Genomic DNA, 26,793 nt, shown 5'->3' with positions numbered 1-26,793 from the left:
ACATTTACTAAAGGATTATTATCCAAAATATGCAAAGAACTCTTAAACTCAATAAAAAAGTCAAATAACTAAAAAATGGGCCAAAGACCTTAACAGACAGCTTACCAAAGAAGATATAGATGGCAGATAAGTATGAAAAGATGCTCCACATCATATGTCATCATGGAAGCACAAATTAAAACCACAAGATACCATTACACATCTATAGAACACCAGAAATCCAGAACACTGACAGCACCAAAAATTGGTGAGGACGTGAAGCAACAGTAACTCTCATTCAGTGCTGGTAGGAATGAAAACTGGTACAGCTACTTTGGAAGGCAATTTGGCAGTTTCTTGTAAAACTGAATATATACTCTTAGCATACAAATCCAGCAATTGTGCTTCTTGTTGTTTATCAAAAGGAATTGAAAACTTATGTCCCTACAAAAATCTGTGCATAGATGTTTATAGCAGTTTATTCATAATTGCCGAAATTTGGAAGGTATCCTTCAGAAGGTGAATGGATTAATAATCTGTGGTGCATCCAGACAATGGAATATTATTCAACACAAAAGAAATGAACTAGCAAGCCCTAAAATGACATAGAAGAATCTTAAGTGCAGATTTCTAAGTGAAAAAAAGTCAATTTGAAAAGGCTACATATGATTCCAATGGAAACATAAAGATGAGTGGTTGTCAGGGGTAGGGGAGATGGGGAAAGATGAATGAATAGGCAGAGCACAGAAGAATTTTTAGGTTAGTGAAACTACTCTGTATGATATTATAATGATAAATACATGTCCTTATACATTCGTCCAAACCCATAGAATGTACATCACCAAGAGTGAACCCTAAGGTAAACTATGAACTTGGAATGATTATGTTGTGTCAATGTAGGTTCATCCTTGGCAAAAAAGAAAAAAAAGAAAAGTACCATTCTGGTGAGTTATGTTGATAATGGGAAAGGCTTATGAATGTGTGTGGGAAAGGGTTATATGGGACATCTCTGTATCTCTGTCTCAATTTGGTTGTAAACACACAACTGCTCTAAAAGCCTTAAATAAGTTGATTATTTGACTTTAAGCTATATATATCCATTAAAGTGAGACCCTGGAAAAATCAAATCAGATTAGGATCTTACAACTTGATATATCCTTAAACATTCTAAGTAATGTCCTAGCATTTGGTACAGATTTTGCATACAATTTCTTAGCAAGCTATTTTCATCTGTTTCCAGTTCCTGGAGGAAGGGCAGAACGAATAACAGCTTATTTCTTTTCAGTAGATTATGAACACTTTCTTACTGCATTTTATTACTCTTTATACAGTGGCTGTTCATATCAGAATGGACTAAAGCAGATAGAGAAAAACCCGTTGTCTCCAAATTAGTATGTTTGAACCAGACAACCATGTTTTGCTTGCTAGAAGAAGAGTGGAAAAGAATCAATGGGTAGTAAGGGTCATCCTAATTTCTATTTCCACTACTTGCTGCCATGTTAGAGAATGGAAATCAACTTCCAGGCACTGTTCTAAGCATTTCATATGCAGTGGCATTACCACTATATACATTAGATGCCACTAATATTACACTATACTGTTATTATGGACAATGTTCTTAATTAAAGAGATTAATCTCTGCAGCCACCTGCAATCAATTCTGGCTTTCAAAAATGTTCTCTATAGTAGGATAGTAGGTTCCTACAGTAGAGTAATAGAAATAATCCTTTAAAGATGAAAACAAAAACAGCTGTGAAGCTCCATTTACCATTTTCATCATGACCACTGGCTTCTGGTGTGCCCTGCCTCTGGTCCTCTTCGGGTGCCTCAGGGTAAATGACAGCAGTATCTTGTTGTTGCAGGAACTCTTCAACATTAGGATCATGGTTTTGTTCATTTTCTGCATCTGAATCGCATTCATCATCTTTTACTAAAATAAATGCATACTTTATAAATAGCAATTTCACCACCAAGTTATTACCAAGATTTTCTAAATGAGGAATTGTTTATCTTGAGAGAATATGAGATTGTTCTTAAATTTGTAGGAAATATTTACTGAATATTAAAAACAATATTCACTCATTTGTTGTAATTGATTAAGAAATCATTTTAAGCCTGGCTGGTGTGGCTCAGTGGTTGAGTGTTGACCATGAACCAAAAAGTCCCCCTGCCCCCTTTCGATTCCTGGTCAGGGCACATGTCTGGGTTATGGCTCGATCCCCGGTGTGTGCAGGAGGCAGCCAATTGATGTCTCTCTTTCATTGATGTTTCTATCTATCCCTCTCCCTCTAAAATAAATAAAAACTTATTAAAAAAACAAGTCATCTTTAAAATAAATTTAAAATGTTATAAAAGTATTGACATTTTCACAATATTCCCTTTAAGCTTCAGAGTTATACTTCTATTCCATTTTACTGATAAGCAAGATATGGAGACAGTTAATACAGTTGGCCGAATTTCTAGCTTTTCAGTCAATGTTAAAGCAAGGAAAAAAGGACAAGAGAAAACCTTAGCAACCTACTGTGCCATTTACTCAGTTGTACCTTAAATTTGAATCAGTCTCAATGTAAACCACTCTAAAATATAGTTCAGTTATGTGACTTCTTAGAAAATAGCTTTAATAGTTATCCATATGTAGAAAGAGTTCTAATAAGAGTCAAAATACCAAGTTGATAAAATAGTTTCTAGCATTCATATACAAACAGGGCTATTCATGTACTACTTCTGCCTACATAGATATTTAACTGTGTCATTAAGACAGCGGCATATTTTTTCTTGAGTTAAAAGAGGTTCTAGATATAATAGAATGGTGCTGGCTGGGTGAATCAGTAGGTTGGAGCATCGTCCGGTACACCAAAAGGTTGCAGGTTCGATTCCTGGTTATGAGTTCTATTCCCAGTCAGGCATGTACAGGAAGGCAACCAATGGATGTTTCTCTCTTCCCTCCCTTCACCTCTCTATAAAATCATTAAGCATGCCCTCAGATGAGGATTAAAAGAAAGAAGAGATAATGTTTCACCTTGAGAAGGTGGCCCAAAGTGCTGCTGAGTTTCTAAAGCAGCACTGCTACACTAGGGATTGCCTCCATTCCCCCCACTGGCTCCAGAGGAGAGAGTGAGTCTCTCTGCTTCATGCTGGCGGTGACTGTAATGGGTTAGGTTGGCTCCCATATATCTCCTGGCTGACTTCTTTATGAACTTCTGACTGAATTGTCAATTCTAAATTTGTAAAACAGCACTTCCTAGCAGACTAAAATTGGGCCAAATTAAAATGATGATGTATGGGCACTTTTTTTGTTCGGCAGTCATTAAAACTTGCTCAATCTCCTGTATAGTATTAGTAACTGAACTCCTTGGGGTGGCTGCTGTTTAAAACCTTAGAGTCAATGATATAGTAATAATGGTGACACATCATTTCCTGCCCCCCGTCCTTTTTAATACAACCAATAGTTATTCATGATTAAGCATCTGCTATGTACTGCCAGTAGTCACCAATCTGGGGTTACTGGATCCAGGGGTAAGGACCCAGTAACCACTTTAAGAGGTAAGTGGTACTGTTAGCTTTGACAGACTCTATTTCCAGATCTTCAACTTCCATGTATGCTCTCTTAGAATTCTGATGGTTCATTTTCTATCTTCCCCTTTTCACAGACTAAAACGCAGATCCCTCCATCAATCCACTATATAATATGATGCATTGCCTCACAGCATTAAAACCTCCAGGTTGTTCAAGGAAAAAATTAAAAATATTGACTGGGAAAACCTTCTTTATTGCTTAATCAAGGCAACATAAAAGCATGATAAGCCTTCCAATTTTCCTGTTTACATGAATATCTATCTGGGTAAACACAGAAACTAAAATGGGGATATTGTAGTTCTAGTTAGGAAGCTCTGAAATCAGCTATGTAATACAGCCAGAGGGAGTGAGAGTAATTTTCCTTTAATGATATCACCTGTTCCATTCCATATTATTAAAAAATTCATTGCTTTTCAGGAGCCTGGGAAAGCATAGCAAATCATATTCTCAAAAATCATTCTTAACATCTGTCATTGGCTGAAATAAGCCTTTTTTTTTCTGTTAATCCTCACCCGAGGATACTTTTTCCATTGATTGTTAGAGAGAGTGGAGGAAGGGAGAAAGCGGGGAGGAGCAGGGGGAAAGAGAGAGAGAGAGAGAAAGAGAGAAAGATCGATGTGAGAGATACATGGATGGGTCGCCCTTGACCAAGAATTGAACCTGAGCCTGAGACCCTTCTGTGTGTGGGACAACACTCTAACCACTGAGATCACTAGACAGGGCAACAATAAGCATTCTTTGAATAGCTAAAGCAGTAAAGTCAGTGTCATTGAGTCTTTTCAGTGTAACTTTAAGTACAAGTTAAACTAGATAAAATCATGATAAAATTTGTATTTTATGTGATTTCTTATAGATTCATGTAAATTTAATAAGATACAATATTTTTTATCAAATTATAGTATAAGATATTTCTTTTATTTAAACAGTCTTCACTTATAAAATATTTATATTTTCTATATCCCACTAACTATATATACATACACATATATACATACATATGCTGGAATAATGAGTTTTTAAATAGTATACACTTTTCAGAATTACACAATTTGCATTTTAAATATGAACCTTGCATCTTCAGTAAGTTATAAGCTTACCTTTGCCCAGACTGGTTCTATGTAAGTGTACTCATTTAGAGACAAATATATATATATATATTAAAATATATTTTTATTGGTATCAGAGAGAAAGGGAGAGGGAGAAAGAGAAACATCAATGATGAGAGAGAATCATTGATGTGCTGCTTTGTGCATGCCCCCTACTGGAGATCAAGCCTGCAACCAGGCATGTATCCTTGACCAAAATTGAACCCAGGACCCTTGAGTCTGCAGGCCAATGCTCTATCCACTGAGCCAAACCAGCTAGGATAGAGACAAATATTTTTATAATTTATAAAAATTAGATTAGATCTAAATAATCTTTTTAAAATATATTTTTAATTTATTTTTTACAGAGAGGGAGGGAGAGGGATAGAAAGTTAGAAACACCGATGAGAGAGAAACATCGATGAGAGAGAAACATCGATCAGCTGCCTCCTGCACACTCCCTACTGGGGATGTTCCTGCAACCAAGGTACATGTCCCTGACCGGAATTGAACCTGGGACCCTGGAGTCTGCAGGCTGACGCTCTATCCACTGAGCCAAACTGGTTAGGGCAGATCTAAATAATCTTAACCTCATTGTTTGAATAATCTATATTTAAAATATATATTTATACTTTATACATTCCTCATTTTAATTTATATATTCGTCATAAAAGAAATTTAAAAATTATTAAATTTATTGGGGTGACATTGATATTAATAAAATTATGTAAGTTTCAAGTGTATAATTTTGTAATACATCATCTGTATATTGTATTGTATGTGCACCACCCAAAGTCAAGTCTCCTTCTGTCACCATTTATCTTTCTTTACCATCTTCTATCTGCCCCCAAACCCCTTTCCCTCTGGTAATCACCATACTGTTGTCTGTTTCTGAGTTTTTTTTGTGTTTTTTTTTTTTTACTTAATCCCTTCACTTATTTCACTTTGCCACCCAACATCTCTCTCCTCTCTTCTCTGTATCTTTGAGTCTGTTTCAATTTTGATTATTTTGTTCTCTAGATTCCATATATAAGTGAAATCATATGATATTTATGTTTCTCTGACTGGCTTATATACTCTTCAGACCCATCCTCAAAATGTATATTGACATATTTATTTGAATTAGAAAAATAGACACTTCTATTTTCTGAAAGAATTCCAGATACTGAATGAACTAACTTTCTAGTTATAAGGTATTGATCAAAATAGAGTTAGTTTATGTGGTAAGATAAAAAAAAATATAAAAATGTATTGGAAAAAGATACTAAAGCTAACAATATTTAAATTTCCCCAATCATTTCTGAATATATTAAACAAGGTTCCTCTAAGTGAGGAGAAAAAAGAATAACAAAATCCAAAACCTGATATCATTAGTCCTTTGATAAGTAAGTACTGGTAAAACTTTTTGGTATATATCCCAGAAAATGAAGGTGTGAATGATGCTAATGACTGGGAAACAAATCCTTTACCAAGTTAGGTGACTGAATTTTAGACATTAGAAATATTTATATTGATAGATAACCATAACTTTGCATGTAATTCTCAAGATGTGTGAAGAACTGAGTAAATCAGTTACGACGAAAACATATTTTATCTTTTTATTTAGGAGAATAAGGTTATCTCAGTGCTAAACAAAAAACAGAAATAGAATTAATGCCAAACTTGTTTTTTCTAGAAATCTGTATCAGTAAACTATTGATATATGAACTAATTGAAGAACACATCAATTCCTTTAACTTCATTTCCAATAACAATTTTCTTTAATACTTACTTATTAAAATGTATAATGTATTTATGTTGTGGTACTGTGTGGTACTGATAATTATATCATAAATCAATCTATAATTTTAAAAAATCTTATGAGCCTTCTGGTTACTAAATTAAAGAGAAACTTAAATTTCAATTTATATACACATTTTCTTATAAAAATGACAGTTAATAAAAAATACATTCAAACAAGAAATATACACTATGTCGGTACCAAATTCTACAGGCTATGTAGAATGAAAATATGAGTTCAAGGAATAAATATTATGGTATAATTTGTGAGGCAATAAACATTATGATATAACAGTTCATATAATATAAAACTTAGAAGATAATAACAGTATTATGGTTGTTGTGAGGATTAAATTAATTTATATAATTGATATAATTAATTAAATTAATTAATTTATATAGTATGTGTTTAGTACAATAATAGGCATTTAGTAAGTGCAATGTAATTGTTATCTATTTTCCTCAAAATAGTCCTGCAAGGGGAACATTATAATTTCTCAATTAAAAATTTTCCCAATAAAAACAGTTAAGGTCAGAAAAGTTAGATAACTTTCCAAAATCACATAGTAAAAAATAAAAATAAAAATAATTAAAAAAATGCATTTAAAAAAAAGAAAAAAATATTGCTAATTTGGTCTCAGATGTCATATCAAATTCTGGGTTCTTTCCAACTAAACTACACTGTCTCCATGAACCTGCATTTACCTAGTCAATTTCAAGCAGAAACCAGAAATTCTGCAATTTTATACATAAAATTTAAAGTGTTGGAAAATGCACATGGTGACTAGGTCAATTATAAAGCAAAATCCCCAGTTTTAAGACTGATAAACATGTATTTGAATACTAGAGAGAGGAGCAAATACACAGAAACATATACTAGCAATGATAATTTGTTTTAACATATAACAAAACTCGGAGCTGACTGTCAAAGTATAGAATTTCAGGAGAAATTCTAGAATCATTTGCGAAAATGTAGAATTATAGGGTTATAATTATAAATTAGTGAGAGCAACAATTAGACAAATGTTTAACATAAGAATAAAAAGTTTTATTTAGCTATTGATATTGTATTAGCATCAGAATAAAATATTTTTAGATGTTCTATCTTTACCTTCAATTTTTGAAACTTTGTGAAACTATTAACTATATAAACACAAAAGGGATGCTTAGAAGGAACAAAGAATGTTTTAGGTGAATTTTTTCTCTTCTTATTTTAAATTAATTTTATTGGGGTGACATTGGTTAATAAAATTATGTTTCAAGTGTACAATTCTATGATACAACAGTTGTATAGTACATTGTGTGTTTACTGCTACCCAAAGTCAAATCTTCCACTTTACCCTTTACTACCCTTCTAACCTTCCTTCTCTCTTTTCACTCTCTGAATACTAAACTGAAACTATAGTTCTCTTAACTTCATGAATTGCAAAAGGGAATCAGCTATAGAAAATATCTAACAAAGTTCTGAACTAATTATGGAACCTCTGTACAATGTTTTTGTTTACTTTGTTAGTACATTATTCCCCAGAAGTCAAGAAAGTAGCAAAAGAAAGGCAACACATAATTTTAATGTTGAACTGCTCAAAAGTCTCAAACATCTAATTCCATCCTTCTTTCCTTAAAACTGTACATATCAGGGCTTTATTAAAAATGTTTGCTTACTCCTAGTTCCCCACGTTGTAGGGAAATAATGTAGCAGGGATCATCTTCATGCAGGTGGGAAAGATCTTACCTTTCAGGAGCAACTGAGGTTAATAAAAGGTTACACTAACTTCCAAATGTGATTTTTTTTTTTTGGGGGGGGGGGAAGGGAAGTTATGTACTCAGTACTTCAAACTGAAAGAATGAATTCACTTTTTGTAGTGAAGAGCAAATTGTAAGGTAAAACACTGTAAACCTGGAACTATGAGTGTCTTTTTTTATAGTATTTTGCCTAAAAGGACAAAATCTTCTGTAACTCTGCTAACACAAGTAATCAAAGTTAACATTAGGTAAAAAAGAAAAACACAGCAGTGTTTTGCATTCATTAACACTATTTTACTAATAAAAAACATCCAAACTAAATATGTTATATACTGTATGTTAGCATGACAAATATTTGATAGCAAGCATACCTAAATACCTTATTTATGCATGTTAAACACAACCAAGTTAAATGCAGACTATCCACTCTTAGGCTACAGGCACCATAAATTATCAAATATTCCATTATTAATTAATTTGGAATGCACCTTTAATAACAGCACAAGATTTACTCTGTGTTTCATATAACTGACTGACAAATATGAGTGTTAATGTTTATATTATAGAAGACAATCTGTTTTGACACATTACTATGAAACATACTCATCTTCCATAATTAAGGGGAATTTATAAGTATATATGGAATAGTTCTAAAATGCACTGCAAAGAAAAAAAAGCTATATATGTCAAAACAAAAAAGATAAGGAAGAATAAAAATTTAATTAAAACTAGATGATAGAAATATTTAATTTATGGTTCAATATACAAAATACAATTATAATACTATTAAATATATTATTTTGAGAAAATTCTATATAATAAAGAGGTAATATACAAATTGACCATCACTCCAACACACAAGATGGCCGCCCCCATGTGGCCACAAGATGGCCTGCAGTGGAGGGTCATTGGGGGTGACCAGGCCTGCAGGGGAGGGCTGTTGGGGGCAGACCAGGCAGAGGGCAGTTGTGGGGGACAGGGCCAGCAGGGGAGGGCAGTTGGGAGGAACCGGGCTGGCAGGGGAGGGCAGTAGGGGGTGACCGGGCTGGCAGGGGAGTGCAGTTGGGGGCAATTGGGCCAGCAGGGGAGCAGTTAGGCATCGATCAGGCTGGCAGGGGAGTGGTTAGGGGGTGATCAGGCTGGCAGGAAGAACCGGTTAGGGGTAATCAGGCAGGCAGGCAGGCGAGCGGTTGGGAGCCAGCAGTTCTGGATTGTGAGAGGGATGTCCGACTGCCTGTTTAGGCCCAATCCCTGTAGAATCAGGTTTAAACGGGCAGTCGGACATCCCTCAAGGGGTCCCAGGTTGGAGAGGGTGAAGGCTGGGTTGAGGGATACTCCCCTGCACAGTGCACTAATTTCGTGCACCGGGCCTCTAGTTATTAATTTGAAATTCACTTTTGAAGTTTACATTCTAAGAGTTCCAGCTAACTTACATGACAAAATTTAAGTGCCTGGAATTATCATATATAAGATCTGGATTTAAGTTTTACACTTACTTTTTTGCTTCTTAAATATGATTTAAATTCATTATAGAGGAATAACCTTAAGTTTCAGGGAATTTGTATTTTTAGTCAGCTAGAAGCATATAATTTAACTTCATTTTGACCTTTTTCACTAATAGAAATCACAAGAAAAATTTGTGATTCTCTTGTTTGCTGTGACATATTCATTCAACTCATCAATATTAATGATTATCATCTGGTCTACAGCTAACCCATGATATTTGCTTATTTTGTCCTCTTCTGCTTTCTGGCTTATGGGCAATTCAATGCTGATCCTGGTAAATAATAATGAAACTCAAAATAGTTAGATGTGCATTTCTATAACCTTGTTAAAAAATCTGACAGAAGTTTAAATAATTATTCAAACACTTTTTTTTATTATCTGTAGATTACTTGACATTCAAAATCTGCTCTATTCTATGAATCTGTAAATTTACAACTACATTTAAAGAATACAAACTTTCATCTTTTTATATAGTACCCCATATGCCTAGGTACTTACACATGTAAGGAGGGCAAGATAAAAGAGAAGGAAAAAGACTAAATTCACGACTCACAAATGCAAAAACCAGTGACACAAAGACCTTGTTCAAAGACTGTAGTATGAAAGGAACCAGCAAGAAAGTACCTGTACATCCTGCTTCATCTGCCTGAGCTTCAGGCCCCAGGATTTCTTGTCCTTCCTTTCCTGCTAAAATCAAAGAGCAAAAGATTAAAATACATCAACATGTCACAAACACTTTAACTTATAGATATCTGAAAAGAAAATTTATAGATTATGTTTAAATTTGGATTTTTCCTTTTATAAATACAGTAATTTGTTCTTGAAAAGTAAAGCTTTTAAGAGATCCTTTTTTCTTTTTCTTTTTTTTTTTTTAACAGATGCATCGCTTCCATTGTGTAAATGTACTGTAGTGTTTTTATCAACTCATCTACTGATGGGCACTTGGGCTGTTTCCAGATCTTAGCCATTGTAAATAATGCTGCTATGAACATAAGGGTGCATATTTTCTTTGATTGGTGTTTCAGGCTTCTTAGGATTATTCCTAAAAGTGGGATGCTTGGTCAAATGGCAGTTCCATTTTTAAGTTTTTGAGGAAACTCAACACTGTTTTCCATAGTGGTTGTAAGCAGTCTGCACGTCTACCAGCAGTGTACTAGGGTTTCTTTTTCTCCACATCCTTGCCAGCACTTGTTGTTTGTTGATTTATTGATGGTAGCCATTCCAGAAGATGTGAGCTGGTTTTAATTTGTATCTATCTGATGATAATTAATGACATTGAGCATGTTTTCATGTCTCTTGTTCATTTGTATTTCCTCTTTGGAGAAGTGTCTACTTAGGTTCTCTGCACATTTTTTAATTGGATTGTTTGTCTTTCTTTTGTTGAGTTGTATGAGTACTTTATATATTTTATAATATAACCCTTTTACCCTTTGAGATAACATAGAGAGACCTAGAGAGTATTATGCTAAGCAAAATAAGCCGGTCTGAGAAATACAAATATCACATGATCTCATGTATATTTGAAATCTCATGAACAAAAGAAACTGACAAACAAAATAGATCCAGAGACATGGAAGCATGCAACAGACCAATGTTTCTCAGAGGGAAGGGCAGGGGAGATTAACCAAAAAACTTATATGCATATATGCATAACCCATGGACACAGACAATAGTGCAGTGAAGGCCTGGGGATGGGCTGGGAGTGGGGAGGAGAGGGTCAATAGGGAGAGGGAGGGGACATCTGCAATACTTTAAACAATAAAGATAAATTTTAAAAAAGAAATATCTGGGGAAAAGGGGGGGGGGAAGTAAAGCTTATAGAAAAAATTAAACTTTAGAAGAAATTAAGCAGATAGTTTTACCAAACACAAAAAAATTTAGAAAAGCAAAATTAGTGAGTTATATATAATTCTGAAATTATAAATATATTAGAATTGTAAGCATAGTGGGGTATTAGTATTGTTTGTTGTTGTTGTTAATTCTCACCCCAGGATATTTTTTCATTGATTTTTAGAGAGTGGAAGGGTGGGGGAGAGACAGAAAGAGAGAAACACTGATGTGAGAGAGACACATCAATTGGTTGCCTCCATACGCACCCTGACCTGGGGCTGTGAATTGAGCCTGCAACTGAGGTATGTGTCCTTGCCTGGAATCGAACCTGAGACCCTTCAATCTGTGGAATGATGCTCTATCCACTGAGCCAAACTGGTTAAAGCAGATATTAGTATTTTTTTAGAAGAGAGCTCCACTTATCATTTCTTTCCCAAAACACAGATTTCTATGTTCTAGGCACTCTTCAGATATTCTATAAACTTATTTCCTTTAATTTTCATAACTACCTATTTTATAAGTTAAAAAAACACACAAAACTTAAGTTTCAAGGAGGTTAAATAACTTGCCCAAGGACATGAAACTTTAGGTGATAGAAGTAGAATTTAAATGAAGGCCTGAATGGCTGCAAAACCTCCTTTTACTACACCCTTGCTTGTCTAACTAGAGTACCAGACAACTAGAAGAAGTTGGGCCCAAATTTCATTCTGCCCAGAATAAAGACCCAAGGCACTATGCCTTTCTTTTATTCTATTCATTATTCTAACTATGGACTAATAGTAGTAAATAATAACAGGGGTACTGATAAATATTTCTAGGTGTCAATTATGCTCCTCTGCCACCTATATGTTTACTTGGTTAGTGCTACCTAAACAAACCACGTAGGCTGATTCTAGTCTTTTACACAGAATAAGATCAGAGAGAGTCAATATATGCATTATTTGGGCAAGCAAAAAGTATCTTTTATATATTCAGGTACATTTTATTTATTATGATTTATTAAAAACATGTATAGATAAGAAAGACATGAAGGAGTTAAAAACTGTTTTTTTTTTTAAAAATAAGTAGCAGAGTATATGTCATAATTATTAGAATACTTATAAAGTCATACTGTAACATTATGTAGTCATCTGTACCCCAATCAAATCCCACAAAATATGTCAGTCAAAAACCTTTATTTAGATTTTCCCTAAGTTTGATAATTGAATGGAGAAACAGAACATTAATCAAGTAAAATCTTTGCTCACATAAAAGCAAATATTTACTCATTAACTTAAAAAATATTTTATTGAATTTTAGAGAGAGAAGAAGGGAGGGAGGGAGAGTACAGCAATTTGTTGTTCCACTTATTTATGCATTCATTGGTTGATTCTTATACTAGTATGTGCCCTGATGAGGGATCGAACCCACAACCTTGGCATATTAGTACTTAAAGATGATCACTGTGTGAAAAAATAGTTAAAACATGTGCAAGCCTCTTTAGATCAGCATTTAAAAACACTATATAAAGTATATAATAATGATATTAACTTATGCTGAAGAATTCTCATTTTATACTTGCCAGTGTTTGCTAAGTGTCTGAAAATCTCTAATACCCTTTTCTCTCCTCCCAAAGCATCTACTAAAATGAAAATAATAAATAGTATACTATTGGGGTAATTATATGATAGTAATATATTATTATTACTATATATCTATGCCCTCTGTTTTTCCTTAAATAAAAATCAGAACCATCAGAATTGCTTGTTAAGGTGGAAGATAACACTGATATTTAAAATAATATTTTGGAAATTAATATTTTTTTACTTACAGTTATATTATAGCTCATTTAAACACTGCCTGCAATACAATTATTTATTACTTCTTCATTCCTTCATTTCTCCTTGGAATAAAATAATCTAGGCTCCTTCCTTAGATGAGCATTTAACATAGTTCAGAATGTGGTCCCAGACTCACTTACCACAACTTAAAAACTGGAAGTCTCCATTCTTCCCTCATTATTGGGGCTAGAATTTTGGTTCAACAACTAAAAATATATTGATTAATGAAAACAGAAAGATTCTAATGCTCGCCTGTAATGTGAACATATTTCTCTCTCTGCTGAGTGCTATCCAGAGATAGCACTCAGATGGAACAGGCTCTTTCCTGCTCCATCCATGACTAGCACGAAGATATTCTGGAACAGAGGTTGTTCTAAATATTTTTCAAGTAGCATTCTCCCTGATGTGCTTTGTTCTTCTATTTTAAGAAATCTAAGAGAAGAGTGTGGTGTTGGCCGGAGGGAAGAGGGGCAGGGGCTGGGTGGAGGGGCTAGGTGGGGGTTGGGGGTGAGGAGGTGATAGGGACATCTGTAATAGTATTATCAATAAAAAAAAGTTAAAAAAAGCTATACTGCCTGGCCAGTATGGCTCAATGGTTGAACATAGACCTATGAACCAGGAGGTCACAGTTCGATTCCCAGACAGGGCATATGCCCGGGTTGCAGGCTCCATTCCCAGTGTGGGACATGCAAGAGGCAGCCAATCAGTGATTCTCTCTCATCATTGATGTTTCTATCTCTCTCCCTCTCTATTCCTCTCTGAAATCAATAAAACATATTAAAAAAAAAAGAAATCTAAGAGAAGAAAAGTAGTGTATTATACTTGTGCATAAGATTTTCTCTCCTGTAAGACTTAATACATTATGAATGACTAACATGCAATCTAGAAAGGACAACTAGGATGCTCCTAGGTTTTGCTTTTAGTCTAAATTCCAAAGCAAATATATAGATGAGAAAAACTCCTGTTTTTTCAAATAATGGCAAAATATAGCTGAAAAAGAAGTCATGAAATTCTACTCAGAGTTATAGCTGTAAAAGATCAATCTCCAAGAAATTGTGGAAAGTGAAAAAAGCCAATCCAAAAACAAAAGTTATATATTGTATTATTCCATTTAAATAATATACTTGAAAGGACAAAATTATAAAACTGGAGAACAGATTAGTGGTTTTCAGGGGTTAGGAATGGGTCAGAGGGGAGGGTGGGTGCATAAAAGGCAACTAGGGAGCCCTGCGGTGATGGAATTGTCCTATATCTTGCCGATATCAATCTTAATATTCTGGTTGTGATATTGTAGGATAGTTTTGCAAGATGTTAGTTACCATTGGGGGAAATTAGGTAAAAGGTACATAGTATATCTGTATTATATGTGAATCTAAAACTACTTTTGAATTATTTGTGAATCTATAATTATATCAAAAGTAAAAGTTTAATTTAAAAAGTCAAGAGAAAATATCACAAATTTAGGTAAAAAGAGGTAGCGCTTGTTCATTTTGCATTAAGATGGAGGTCCTAGAAGGTAAAAACAAAGATGTCAAATGCAATTAATTTTAGTTAAAAATCCAAAAGACTTATATTCAATGGCAGAATAGATCTGCCCAAAATACAAGACTGATTACTCAGTTTAGCACATGTACTAAATTCTAAAACTTGCATTTTTGAAATTCATACCAATGTGTTTCTAACCATTTCTAACCATGTGTTTGCGGGAATATTTTACAGCAATCTCTAATAAGGCAAAGTGGCTAACTGAATCAGATTTTCTTTTCCTGCTTTCATCTCTTCCTCTACAACACACATACACACATGCCATACATATTTGTACCTGCCTTTCCTCAAGTTGTTCCCTCTGTTTAGGATCCATTACCTTTTCCATCTAAATAACTCTACTCATCTAGTTCTTTAAAGATCAGTTCATATTTCTCTCATTTTGTGTCTTCTTTGACCCTGCTCTCTGCTCTTCCCACCCTACTGTCCCTGCTATAGAAATACGATACAAAAACAAAATACTTAAAAATTTCTAAAATTTAATAAAATATGCAAATCAATATATTCAAGAAGTAAACTGAATCTCAAGCAGAATAAAACCTCCAAATTCCAGACTGAAACCATCAATCAAACTCTGAAAACTAAAGTAAAAAAAATCCTGAAAAGAGCCAGAGAACATAATCCATAAATATGAAGGGACAATGATTCAAAAAGATAGCAGACCCAGACAACAGTATAGTATTGGCCTGAAGGAAGAGGGGGAGATAGCTGGGTGGAGGTGGACAAAGAGGGGGTTAATGGGGACATCTGTAATAGTGTAAACAAACAAACAAAACAGTCCTGGCGGGGTGGCTCAGTTGGTTGGAGCATCATCCCATACACCAAAAGGCTGTGGGTTTGATTCCCAGTCAGAGCACATACCTAGCTTAAGGGTTTGATTCCCTAGTTGGGGTGCTTATGGGATAGAAAGAGGGAAAATTATATTAGAGGGATACTTGAAATGTCAGAAATGAAAGACAACAAGAGAAATTATATAACCCATGTGACAAGTACAACATAAAGGAGAGAGGGTAATGAGACTCATATAGGTTTCTATATTTCACCTGGAGTGGTAAAATATTAGTTCTAAGTAGAATGAAAATTTAAGTAAGTATGCACATTCTAATCCTTATAAAAACTACTAAAAAATCTATATAAAGAGATAAAGTATAAAGTGAAATAAAAAAATAGAATACTAAAACATATTCAAATGATCCAAAATAGGACGGGAAAGGAGAAATAGAAGAACAACAAAGCAGAGAGAACAAACAGAAAACAAATACTATATAATGGTAAATGTAACTGCAAACATCAACAGTCACATTAAATGTAAATAGTCTAAAAATCCAATTAGGTACAGAAATTTTAGAATAGATTTCAAAAACCAAGCTCCATCTAGAGTTATTTCATATCTAATAATATGGGTAGGTTAAAAGTAAAAGGATGTAAAAAATATACCAATGAAACACTAATTGAAAGAAAGGCAGGGTAATTATCCTATATAATAAAAGGCTAATACACAAATAAATAGACCAAATGGCAGAACTGAACAACCCAACAACCAGTTGCTATGACGTATGCTGACCACCAGGGGGCACGCGTGGAATATGGCAGGAGTCAGCCATGGTGGGATAGTGGAGCAGGTGAGTAGGGGCACCAGACCAAGTTGGGGCACCTGTCACTGTCAGGAGCGAGCCTCTGGTGGTTACTAAAAATTCTTTGCTACTGCATGTCACCATCCCACTTGGTGCTTGCATCTGCTGCCAACGCTGGCCTCACTTGCACCTGCTGCCAGCGCCTGGTGCCAGCCCCGATCACTCGGCACCATCAGTGTGTGTGAGCAGCAGCTGCCAGCCCCAATCGTCTCTCAGGGCTTCTCCACCTCGCCCTGCTCCTGAGGGGCAATTGGGGCCAGCAGCTGCCTCTCGTACCTGCTGACGGCGACAGCCCCGCTCTCACCCACTGCCGGCACTGGAGCCGCCGCTTGCACCCACTGCCAGTGCTGGCCCCACTTGCACCAGCAGCCAGTGCCAGAGCCGCCACTTGCATCTAATGCCAGTGCCCGGCACTGGTCCCGATCCCTTGGCACCTTCAGTGAGTGAGAGCAGCAGCTGCCAGCCCCAATCACCCTTCAGGGCTTCTCCACCTCCCCCTGCTCCTGAGGGGCGATCAGGGCCAGCAGCCACCTCTTGCACCCGCTGCCAGTGTAAGCCCTGCTCACAACCGCTGCTGGCACTGGAGCCGCCACTTGCACCTACTGATGGTGCCAGCCCCACTTGCACCACTGCTGGTGCTGGCCCCAATCACTCCGCACCTTTAGCAGGTGCAAGTGGGGCCGGTGCTATCAGCGCATGGAAGCAGCAGCGGTGGGAGTGGGGCTGCTGGAAGACTGGAAACTGGAGGCCATGGTGTGAAGGGCCAGGTGGGGGCACAGAGGATGGCCAAGACCCACCCCTGTGCCCACGGCAGCCTCGCAGCCCACAGTTCCCTTCAAGGTGCACAAATTTGTGCACTGGGCCCCTAGTTTTAGTATAAAAGTAGACTTTGGAGGTAGAAAATTACCAAAGATATGGAGAAACATTACATACTGATAAAGGCCAATTCACCAAGAAGACATAATCTTAAGTGTGTATGCATCTAATAACAGAGCTTCAAAATACATAACTGACAGAACAGAGTGTAGAGGCAAATACATGATTATAACAGGAGACATCATTACCAATTAATGACAACTTAAAAAATTTAAAATAATGGTATCATATAAAGTATGTTCTCTCACTATAATGAATTTAAAGTAGATATCAACAGCATAAAGATAAGAAAATCTCCACTATGGAAATTAACACACTTCTAAAGAACCCCTGGGCCCAAGGGAAAATGAAAAACAACAGATCAAAATTTGTAGGAGGTACCAAAAGCAGTGCTTAAAGGGTAATTTATAGTATTAAACTAGAGGCCTGGTGCATGAAATCCATGCAATGCACTGGGGTGGGGGTGGGGGGTCTCTCAGCCTGGCCTGTATCCTCTTGCAGTCCAGGATCCCTCTCACAGTCCAGGATCCCTCTCATACTCTGGGACCCCTCGCTTCTTACCACCCGTCTGCTTGCTGCTCCTTACCACTCAGCTTGCTGTTCTTTAGTACTGCCATGGAGGCGGGAGAGGTTCCCTCCACCAGCCGTGAGCCCAGCTTCTGGCTGAGTGGTGCTTCCCCTATGGGAGCATCCTCACCACCAGGGGAAGCTCCTGCATTAAGCGTCTGCCCCTGGTGGTCAGTGTGCATCATAGCAACTGGTTGTTCCATGGTTCGGTAGATTTGCATATTAGGGTTTTATTATATAGGATGCTTAAGGTATAAAAGAAAGTCTCAAATCAAAATTCTAGCATCTGTGTTAAAACATAAAAAAAGAGCAAATCTGCCCTAGCTGGTTTGGCTTGGTGGATAGAGCCTGTGGACTGAAGGGTCCTGGGTTTGATTATGGTTAAGGGCACATGCCCAGGTTGTGGGCTTGATTCCCAGTACGAGGGCGTGCAGGAGGCAGCTGATCAATGATTCTCTTATCATTGATGTTTCTATTTCTCTTTCCCTCTCTTCCTCTCTGAAATCAATACAAATACATATATTTTTAAAGAAGAGCAAAATAAACCCAGCACAAAGAGAAGGAAGTAATAAAGAGCAGAAAACAATAAAATTAAAAACAAAACAGAGAAAAAAAATGAAACAAAAAAGCTGACTCTTTGAAGAGGTCAATAAAATTGACAAATCTGCAGCAAGACTAACAAAAAAGAGGGATGCCACAATTTACTAATATTAGAAATGAAAAGAGAATACCACTACAAAGCCAGCAGATATTAAAAAATAATACAGGAGCTACTATGAGTTCAAGTAATAAACATTATAATATGCATTTCTGACTCTTAAAGAAGAGTTTATTCATATTTTAAAAAATGACTGATAGTAAGTATTAAATGACAGATAGTAAGTTTGCCCTCCACCCGAAGTCAACTCGTCTTCCATCATCATATATTTGATATCGTTTACTACCACCCTATATATAGATCATGTATCATAGAAATGAGCACTTGAAACCTATATAATCTCATTAACCAATGCTATTACAATAAATTTAAAAAGAAAACAATAAATAGAAAAAAAGTCAATGTTTTCAATGTGTCAGATATTACACTGTTTGTAGCTACTTACACTTAAAATGAAAAATTCTATATGCCCACTAAGCAACCTGTGAGTCAGTACATAATCAGTTTACAAATTATAAATCAGGAGGATTAATAACAGTACCTCTTAGGATAGGTTGTGAGAATTAAATTAATAGAGTATATCCTTAATAGTATACCAGGCACATAGTAAGTACTATGTAATTGTTAGCGACTTTCCTAAAAGCAGACTTGTAAGGTTCACATCTTTACACACATAAATTTGAAAACTTCTAAATGGATCAATACCTCAAAACTAGAAGCTACTAAAACTTATCCAAGATAAAATGGCTATCGTAAGTATTCCTATAACTATTTTAAAGACTGAATTTGTAGTTTAAAACCTTCCCTTAAGCCCAAACCAGACAAAACTCCAGACCTAGACACTTAAAGAAGAAATAGCACTAAATATAAACAATCTTTTCAAGAAAATAAAAAAGAAAGGAACTCTTTCCAATTCAATTTATGAGGTGAGGATTACCTTGATACCAAAGACATATAACAATAGTACAAAAAAGAGAGAAAATTATAGACCAGTGGTTCTCAACCTGTGGGTCGCGACCCCTTTGGGGGTCGAACGACCCTTTCACAGGGGTTGCCCTAAGACCATTGGAAAACACATATATAATTACATATTGTTTTTGTGATTAATCACTATGCTTTAATTATGTTCAATTTGTAATAATGAAGTTGGGGCTCACCACAACATGAGGAACTATATTAAAGGGTCGCGACATTAGGAAGGTTGAGAACCACTGTTACAGACCAATCTCTCATGAACATTGATTCAAAAATCTTCAACCATATATTACATTACCAAGTCAATTTCAGCAATATATGAAAAAAAAGACTAAGTGGGGCTTTCTACTAGGGAACCCAAAGGTGGTTCAATATTTGGAAAATGCATTTTACTGTATTAACAGGCTAAAGAAGCACAAACACATGATCATATCAAGCGAGGAGAAAAAGCATTTAAATTTGAAAAAAATTTCAGCATCTGTTCAGGATGAAAACTCTCGGCAAACTAGGAATCAAAATTTAGTTTGATAAGAGGAAACTAAACAAATCTATAGCTAACATTATTCTTAAAGGTAAAAAGCTGAATACTTACCCTCTAAAATGGGAAAAAAGGAAAATCTCCACCCTCACCACTCCTGACAACTTGTAATAAATCAATAAAAATATAAGATATACAAATTAGAAAGAAAGAAATCAAGCTGTCTGTATTTGAGAAGATTATCTACATAGAATTCCCAAGGAAATCTACAAAAAAATTCATAGAACTACGAAATTCACAGGATTTGAGGTTAACACATAAAAATCAGTCATACTGCTTACTACTTAACAACAATGAACAAATGGAAACAAACAAACAAATGGAAACTAATTAAAAATAAAATATTTCCAACAGTTTCTCCTTCCAAAAAATGAATACATAGGTATAAATCTCACAAAACATGTTCATTATCTTTATTTTGAAAGAGAAAGCACTGAACAAAAAAGACATATGGCAGTATTTAAAAAAATCAACATACAAAAATAAGCCACATTTTTACACACTAATGAACCACCTGAAAGAGAAATAAATGTCTCATTTACAATAGCATTAACAACAAAAAAATACACAGGATAAATTTAACAAGGAGGTTAAAGATTTGTACATTGAGAACTATAAGACACTGATGAAAGAAACTGAAGAAGAGACAAATATATATATAAAGATATCCTGTGTCACAATATTTGGAAGAATTCATATTGTTAAAATGTCTATACTACTCATTGACATTTATAGATTCAATGCAATCCCTATCAAAATCCAAATGTATATTTTTTACAGAAATAGGAAAAATCTTAAATTTATATGGCATCACAAAAAACCCTGAACAGCCAAAGCAATCTTAAGAGGTAAGAACAATGCAGGATATATCACACTTCCTGATTTAAAACCGTACCACATGACTATAGTAATCAAAACAGTATGTTACTGGCATAAAAACAGACACATAGGCCAATAATAGAAAAGAAGGAGAGCCCAGAAGTAAATTCCTGCATATAGTGATCAACTAATATTTGACAGAGGAGCAAGAATTCTCAAGGGGGAAAAATACAGTCTCTTCAATAAATGGTGTTGGAAAACTGGACATTCACATGCAAAAGAATAAAATTGGACTCCTATCACACAACTCACAACAATTAACTTGAAATGGACTGTAGATTTTAATATAGTGTGAAACAATAAAAATCCTAGAAGAAAATATGGGAAAAAGTACCATGACACTGGTCTCAGCGTTGTTGTGTGTGTTTTTATGGCAACAAATGCACAGGCAACAAAATAAAAATTAAAAATGGGACTATAAACTACAAAGCTTCTCTACAGCAAAAGAAATAATCAACAAAATAGAAAGGCAACCTATGGAATGGAAGAAAATGTCTGAAAACCATAGATATGAAAAGGAGTAAATACTCAAAATATATAAGGAACTCATACAACTGGAAAGCAAAAAAGCAAATAATCCATTTAAAAATGGCCAAAGGACATGAATAGACATTTTTCCAAAGAAGATATACAAATGGCCCACACATAAATGAAAAGGTGTGTTCAATATTACTTCTCATTAGGAAAATTCAAATCAAAACCACATTGAAATATCACCTCATATCTGTTAGAATGGCTATTATTAAAAAGACAAGAGCTTACAAATGCTGAAGATGTGGAGAAAAGGGAACTCTCATGCACTGTTGGTGAGATTGCAAATTGGTGCAGCCACTATGAAAAACAGTGTGGAAGTTCCTAAAAAAATTAAAAATAGAACTATCACTTTAGTTAGTTCTTCCCCTCTTCCCATGTATATGTTTATTATTTATATCAATATGGATACATGGATATAAATGTCTAATCACTATATTGTATACCTAAAATTAATACAACATTGTCAACTGTAATTAAAAAATAAAATTAAAAAATTAGCACTACCATATGATCCAGCAATCATACTTCTGGATACATATCTGAAGGAAAAGAAATGACTATCTGAATTATTTGCACTTCCCTGTTTATTGAAGAATTATTCACAATAGCCAAGACATACAAACAACCAAAGTGTCCATCCTATATAATAAAAGCCTAATATGCTAAGTATCTGGTTGTCCAATCAGCTGTTCCACCAAAGTGTAATATGCTAATGATATGCTAAGGCTGCTCAACCACTCACTATGATGTGCACTGACCACCAGGGGACAGACGCTCTGACCGGTAGGTTAGCTTGCTGCTGGGGTCTGGCCAATTGGGACTGAGCGAAATGGGTCAGACACACCCTAGAGCCCTCCTGCGGTCCCTCCCTCACTGGCCAACCTCCCATATCCCTTCCTGGCCCTAATCGTGCACCCTTGGCCTGGCCTGCGCCCTCTCGCAATCTGGGACCCCTCAGAGGATGTCATAGAGGCGGTTTTGGGCCAATCCCACAGGCCAGGCTGAGAGACTCCACTGGTGCATGAAATCGTGCACAGGGCCTCTAGTCAGTGATAACTGGATAAAGAAAATGGGATATATATATATATATATATATATATATATATATATATATGTATATATATATATTCCACTTACCAAAAGGAAGCAAATCCTGCAATTTGCAATAACATGGATGAACCTTGAAAGCATTATGCTAGGTAAAATAAGTCAGACAGAGAAAGATCAATAATATATCACCTCCTTATATACAAAATCTTAAAAAACTTAACTCATAGAAACAAAATATAGATTGTTGGTTGCCAGGTGCTGGAGGGTGTGTGTGGGAAAAATGGCAATCAAAGGGTACAAACTTCCAGTTATAAGATGAATAAATTCTAGAAACCTAATGTACAATAGTTAACAATACTATATTGTATACTTGGAAGTTCTAAGAGAGTAGATTTTAAATAATCTCACTACACACAAAAAAAATGGTAATTATGTGAGGCAATGAATGTGCTAATTAACCTTACATTAATAATAATTTCATCATATAAACATACATTAAATCACATTGTATATATCAAATGTACACAATGTTACATGTCAAATATATCTCAATAAAACTAGAAAAAATAAAATAGTTTTTCTCATAAGCACAAAAAACCCTAAAGAAGATCTAAATAAATAGAGAGACATACCACATTAATTAATTGGACAACTCCTAAACATTATAAAGATGTAATTAGCCGAAACCGGTTTGGCTCAGTGGATAGAGCATTGGCCTGTGGACTGAAAGGTCCCAGGTTCGATTCCGATCAAGGGCATGTACCTGGGTTGTGGGCACATCCCCGGTGGGAGGTGTGCAGGAGGCAGCTGATCGATGTTTCTCTCTCATCGATGTTTCTAACTCTCTCTCTCTCTCCCTTCCTCTCTGTAAAAAATCAATAAAATATATTTTAAAAAATTTAAGTTGAATTTATTTAAAAAAAGATGTAATTAATTCCAAATTGATGTATAGATTTAAAAAATTGAAATAAAGATCCCAGCAGGATTTTTATATACATAAGATTATTCTAAAATTTACATGGAAAGGCAAAGGAACTACAATAGTCAAAACAATTTTTAAAAAGAAAATGTTGAAGGAATAACATTACTTAATTTTAAGAATTACTATTAAGTTACAGTAATAAGATATGATATTGGCAAAAGGACACACAGATAAATAGAACAGAGTCCATAAATATATCCCCACAAATTTCTAATAAAGGTATAAAGGCAATTCAATGGAGAAAGTGATAGACTTTCAACAGTGTGGAAACAATTGGACATCCATATTAAAAAAAATAAACCTCACCTCAATCTTCTTCTATCTTATAAAAAACAATCTCAAAATAGATCATAGATCTAAATAAAAAAGAGAAGGATATAAAGGAGAAAATTCTGGTGATCTAGGGTTAAGTAAAGAGTTCCTGAACACGACACCAAAAGCATAATAAAAAAAAAGAAAAAATTGGTAAAAGGGACCTAATCAAAATCTAAGTTTTTCTCTGTGAAAAACTAGGATAAGAATAAAAAGGCAAATTACAGACTGGGAGAAATTATTTACTACAACTATAAGGAATGCTGAAAACAACAATAAAATGAAAGTAAAATAAATAACCTGATTAGAATATGAACAAAAGGCATGAACAGACACTTCACTGAAGAAGATATACAGATGGCAAATAAACACATTAAAAAATGTTCAAATTTACCAGTCATTAGGGAAATGCAAGTGAAAACAACACCTCGTCTAAAAAATACCTATTAGAATAGCTGAAGTAAAAACCAACTGGTAAAATCAAACGTTGTGAGGATGTGGAAAAAGCGGATCTTTCATACATTACTTGTGGTATGATATTGCCACCCTAGAAAACAGTTTTGTATTTTCTTAAAACATTATACACTTAACACATTACTTAACACTACTACTTCTATGTATTTACTCTAGAGAAATAAAAACCATGTTTAAAAAACCCCCACATATACACAAATTTTAATAGCAGTTCTATTTATAATCTCCATAAATAACCCACATGTCTTTCAGTGGATAAGTAGCTAAATAAACTGTGATGTATCCATAAAATGGAATAATAATCATAAAGAGTCAAACAACTGATGCAACATCTTGAATAAATCTCAAAGACATGCTGTGTGAAAGAAGTCAGATACAAATGTTTCATATTATATGATTTTGTTCATATGACATTCTGAAAAAGACAAGCTATAGTGACAGAGACTAGATCATGGGTACCAGGGTTTGTGGTGGGAGAAAGATGTGACTAAAAAGGGGTAGCATGTAGGGTCCTTGGTACTACAATGAAAAGGATGTGAAATCTGCCAACAACCAAATGAACAAGGAAATAGATCCTCTCCTACAATCTCCAGAAAGAAATGACACTGTCAACATTTAGACTTTTGTCCAGTGAGATTTGTGAAGAACTTATGAACTACATGGACTGTATGATAATAAATGTGTTGTTTAAGCTATTAACTGTTGTAGTAATTTGTTATGGCAGCAACAGAGAGCCAATAGAGTGGTTAAATAAGTTTAGGGAGAAAAATGAGAACAACTGCCATTTCCTGGTTAACTAATAAGTGTTCAATATTGTTTCATTTTTGCTGTCCTAGTTTTATCAGACATTATACTAGTAAATCTAAAAGCCCATTACTGGATCCTATCCTTGCTGGAGACCACAGAAAATTCATAAGGAATACAGGACTTGGTAAACGCTCTGAAGATGTTTACAATCTAAAGGGATATATAAGGAATTTGAGGGTTTTAAATTTAAAATACAAAAATGACACATAAACAGCCCTGGCCAGGTCGCTCAGTTGGTTGGAGTATCGTCCAGTACACTAAAAGGTTGCAGGTTTGATTCCAGGTCAGGGCACATACTTAGGATATGGATTTGATCTCTAGTCAGGGCACAGCAGGGCAGCAACCAATTGATGTTTCTTTCTCTCTAAAATCAATAAACACTATCCCAACAAACTGGACAACCTAGGAGAAACTGACATATTCCTAGAAAAATGCAATCATCCAAAACTCAATCAGGAAGAATGAAAAAATCTGAATAGGCCCATAACTATGGAGGAAATTGAAGCAATAATAATAATAATAATAATAATAATAATAATAATAATAATAAAACTTCCAGCAACTAAAAGCCCTGGGCTAGATGGCTTCACAGGGGAGTTTTACCAAACATTCAAAGAAGAACTAAACCTACCCTCCTCAAGACTATTTCAAAAAATTCAAGAGGAAGGAATCCAAATTGTTTCTATGAAGCCAGCATTACCTTAATCCAAAAACCAGATAAAGACACTACATAGAAAGAGAATAACAGGCCAATATCCCTGATGAACACAGATGCTAAAATCAACAAAATTCTGGCAAATAGGAGCCAGCATTGCATTAGAAAGATCACACAACATGACCAAGTGGGATTTATTTCAGGGATGCAAGGCTGCATATCAATAAACACTAGAGGCCCGGTGCACAAAAATTTGTGCACTTGGGGGGGAGGGGAGTCCCTCAGCCCGGCCTGTGCCCTCTCACAGTCTGGGACCCCTTGGGGGATGACCACCTGGTGGCTTGGGCCCGCTCCCTGGAGGATTGGGCCTAAGCTGGCAGTCAGACATCTCTCTGGCAGCCCAGGAGCCCTTGGGGGATGTCCACTTGCCAGCGAGGAGCAGGCCTAAGCTGTAGTCAGACATCCTTAGCGCTGCTGAGGAGGCGGGAGAGGCGCCCACCCACCGCTGTACTGGCAGCTGTCAGCCTGGCTTATTGCTGAGCAGAGTTCCCCCTGTGGGAGCATACTGACAACCAGGGAAAGCTCCGGCATTGAGCACCTGCTCCCTGGTGGTCAGTGGGTGTCATAGTGACCAGTCATTCCCAGTCTTCCTGCTGTTAGGGTCAATTTGCATATTACCCTTTTATTATATAAGAGTGCCTGGACAGCCTGGGTGAGGGGCTGATTGCTGTTTGCAGGCTGGCCACAGCCACTTCAGGCTAGTGGTTCCCCCTGGGGTGCCTGGCCAAACCTGGGTGAGGGGCTGACGGCTGTTTGCAAGCTGGCCACAGCCCGTTCAGTGTGGGGGTCCCCCATGGGGTGCCTGGCCAGCCTGGGTGAGGGGCTGAGGGCCATGTTCAGGCTGGCCACACCCCCTTCAGGATTGGGGGATCCTGCCGGGGTGCCTGGCCAGTTTGGGTGAGTGGCTGATGGCAGTTTTCAGGCTGGCC

At 35.8% G+C, this 26,793-nt stretch overlaps 1 protein-coding gene across 16 annotated transcripts in view; it reads right to left on the bottom strand.

The window, feature by feature from the left end:
* ZEB1 (zinc finger E-box binding homeobox 1) overlaps positions 1-26,793 on the bottom strand; it is a 306,513-nt gene that overhangs the window by 35,169 nt on the left and 244,551 nt on the right. For 7 of the 16 annotated variants that reach the window (XM_059712316.1, XM_059712378.1, XM_059712385.1 and 4 more), the window contains 2 exons: positions 10,293-10,355; positions 1,748-1,909 (listed from right to left, as the gene is read on the bottom strand). In XM_059712316.1, coding sequence (XP_059568299.1) covers positions 1,748-1,909; positions 10,293-10,355 — 225 coding nt within the window. The remainder of the gene's footprint in view (positions 1-1,747; positions 1,910-10,292; positions 10,356-26,793) is intronic. The other 9 variants (XM_059712323.1, XM_059712422.1, XM_059712340.1 and 6 more) reach the window with 5 other exon arrangements.

The sequence above is a fragment of the Myotis daubentonii genome, chromosome 1 (genome assembly GCF_963259705.1).
Source record: "Myotis daubentonii chromosome 1, mMyoDau2.1, whole genome shotgun sequence".
In the NCBI taxonomy this organism is placed as follows: Eukaryota; Metazoa; Chordata; class Mammalia; order Chiroptera; family Vespertilionidae; genus Myotis; species Myotis daubentonii.
The sequence above is the reverse complement of the archived record's forward strand: the minus strand, read 5'-3'. Positions and strand labels throughout refer to the sequence as shown.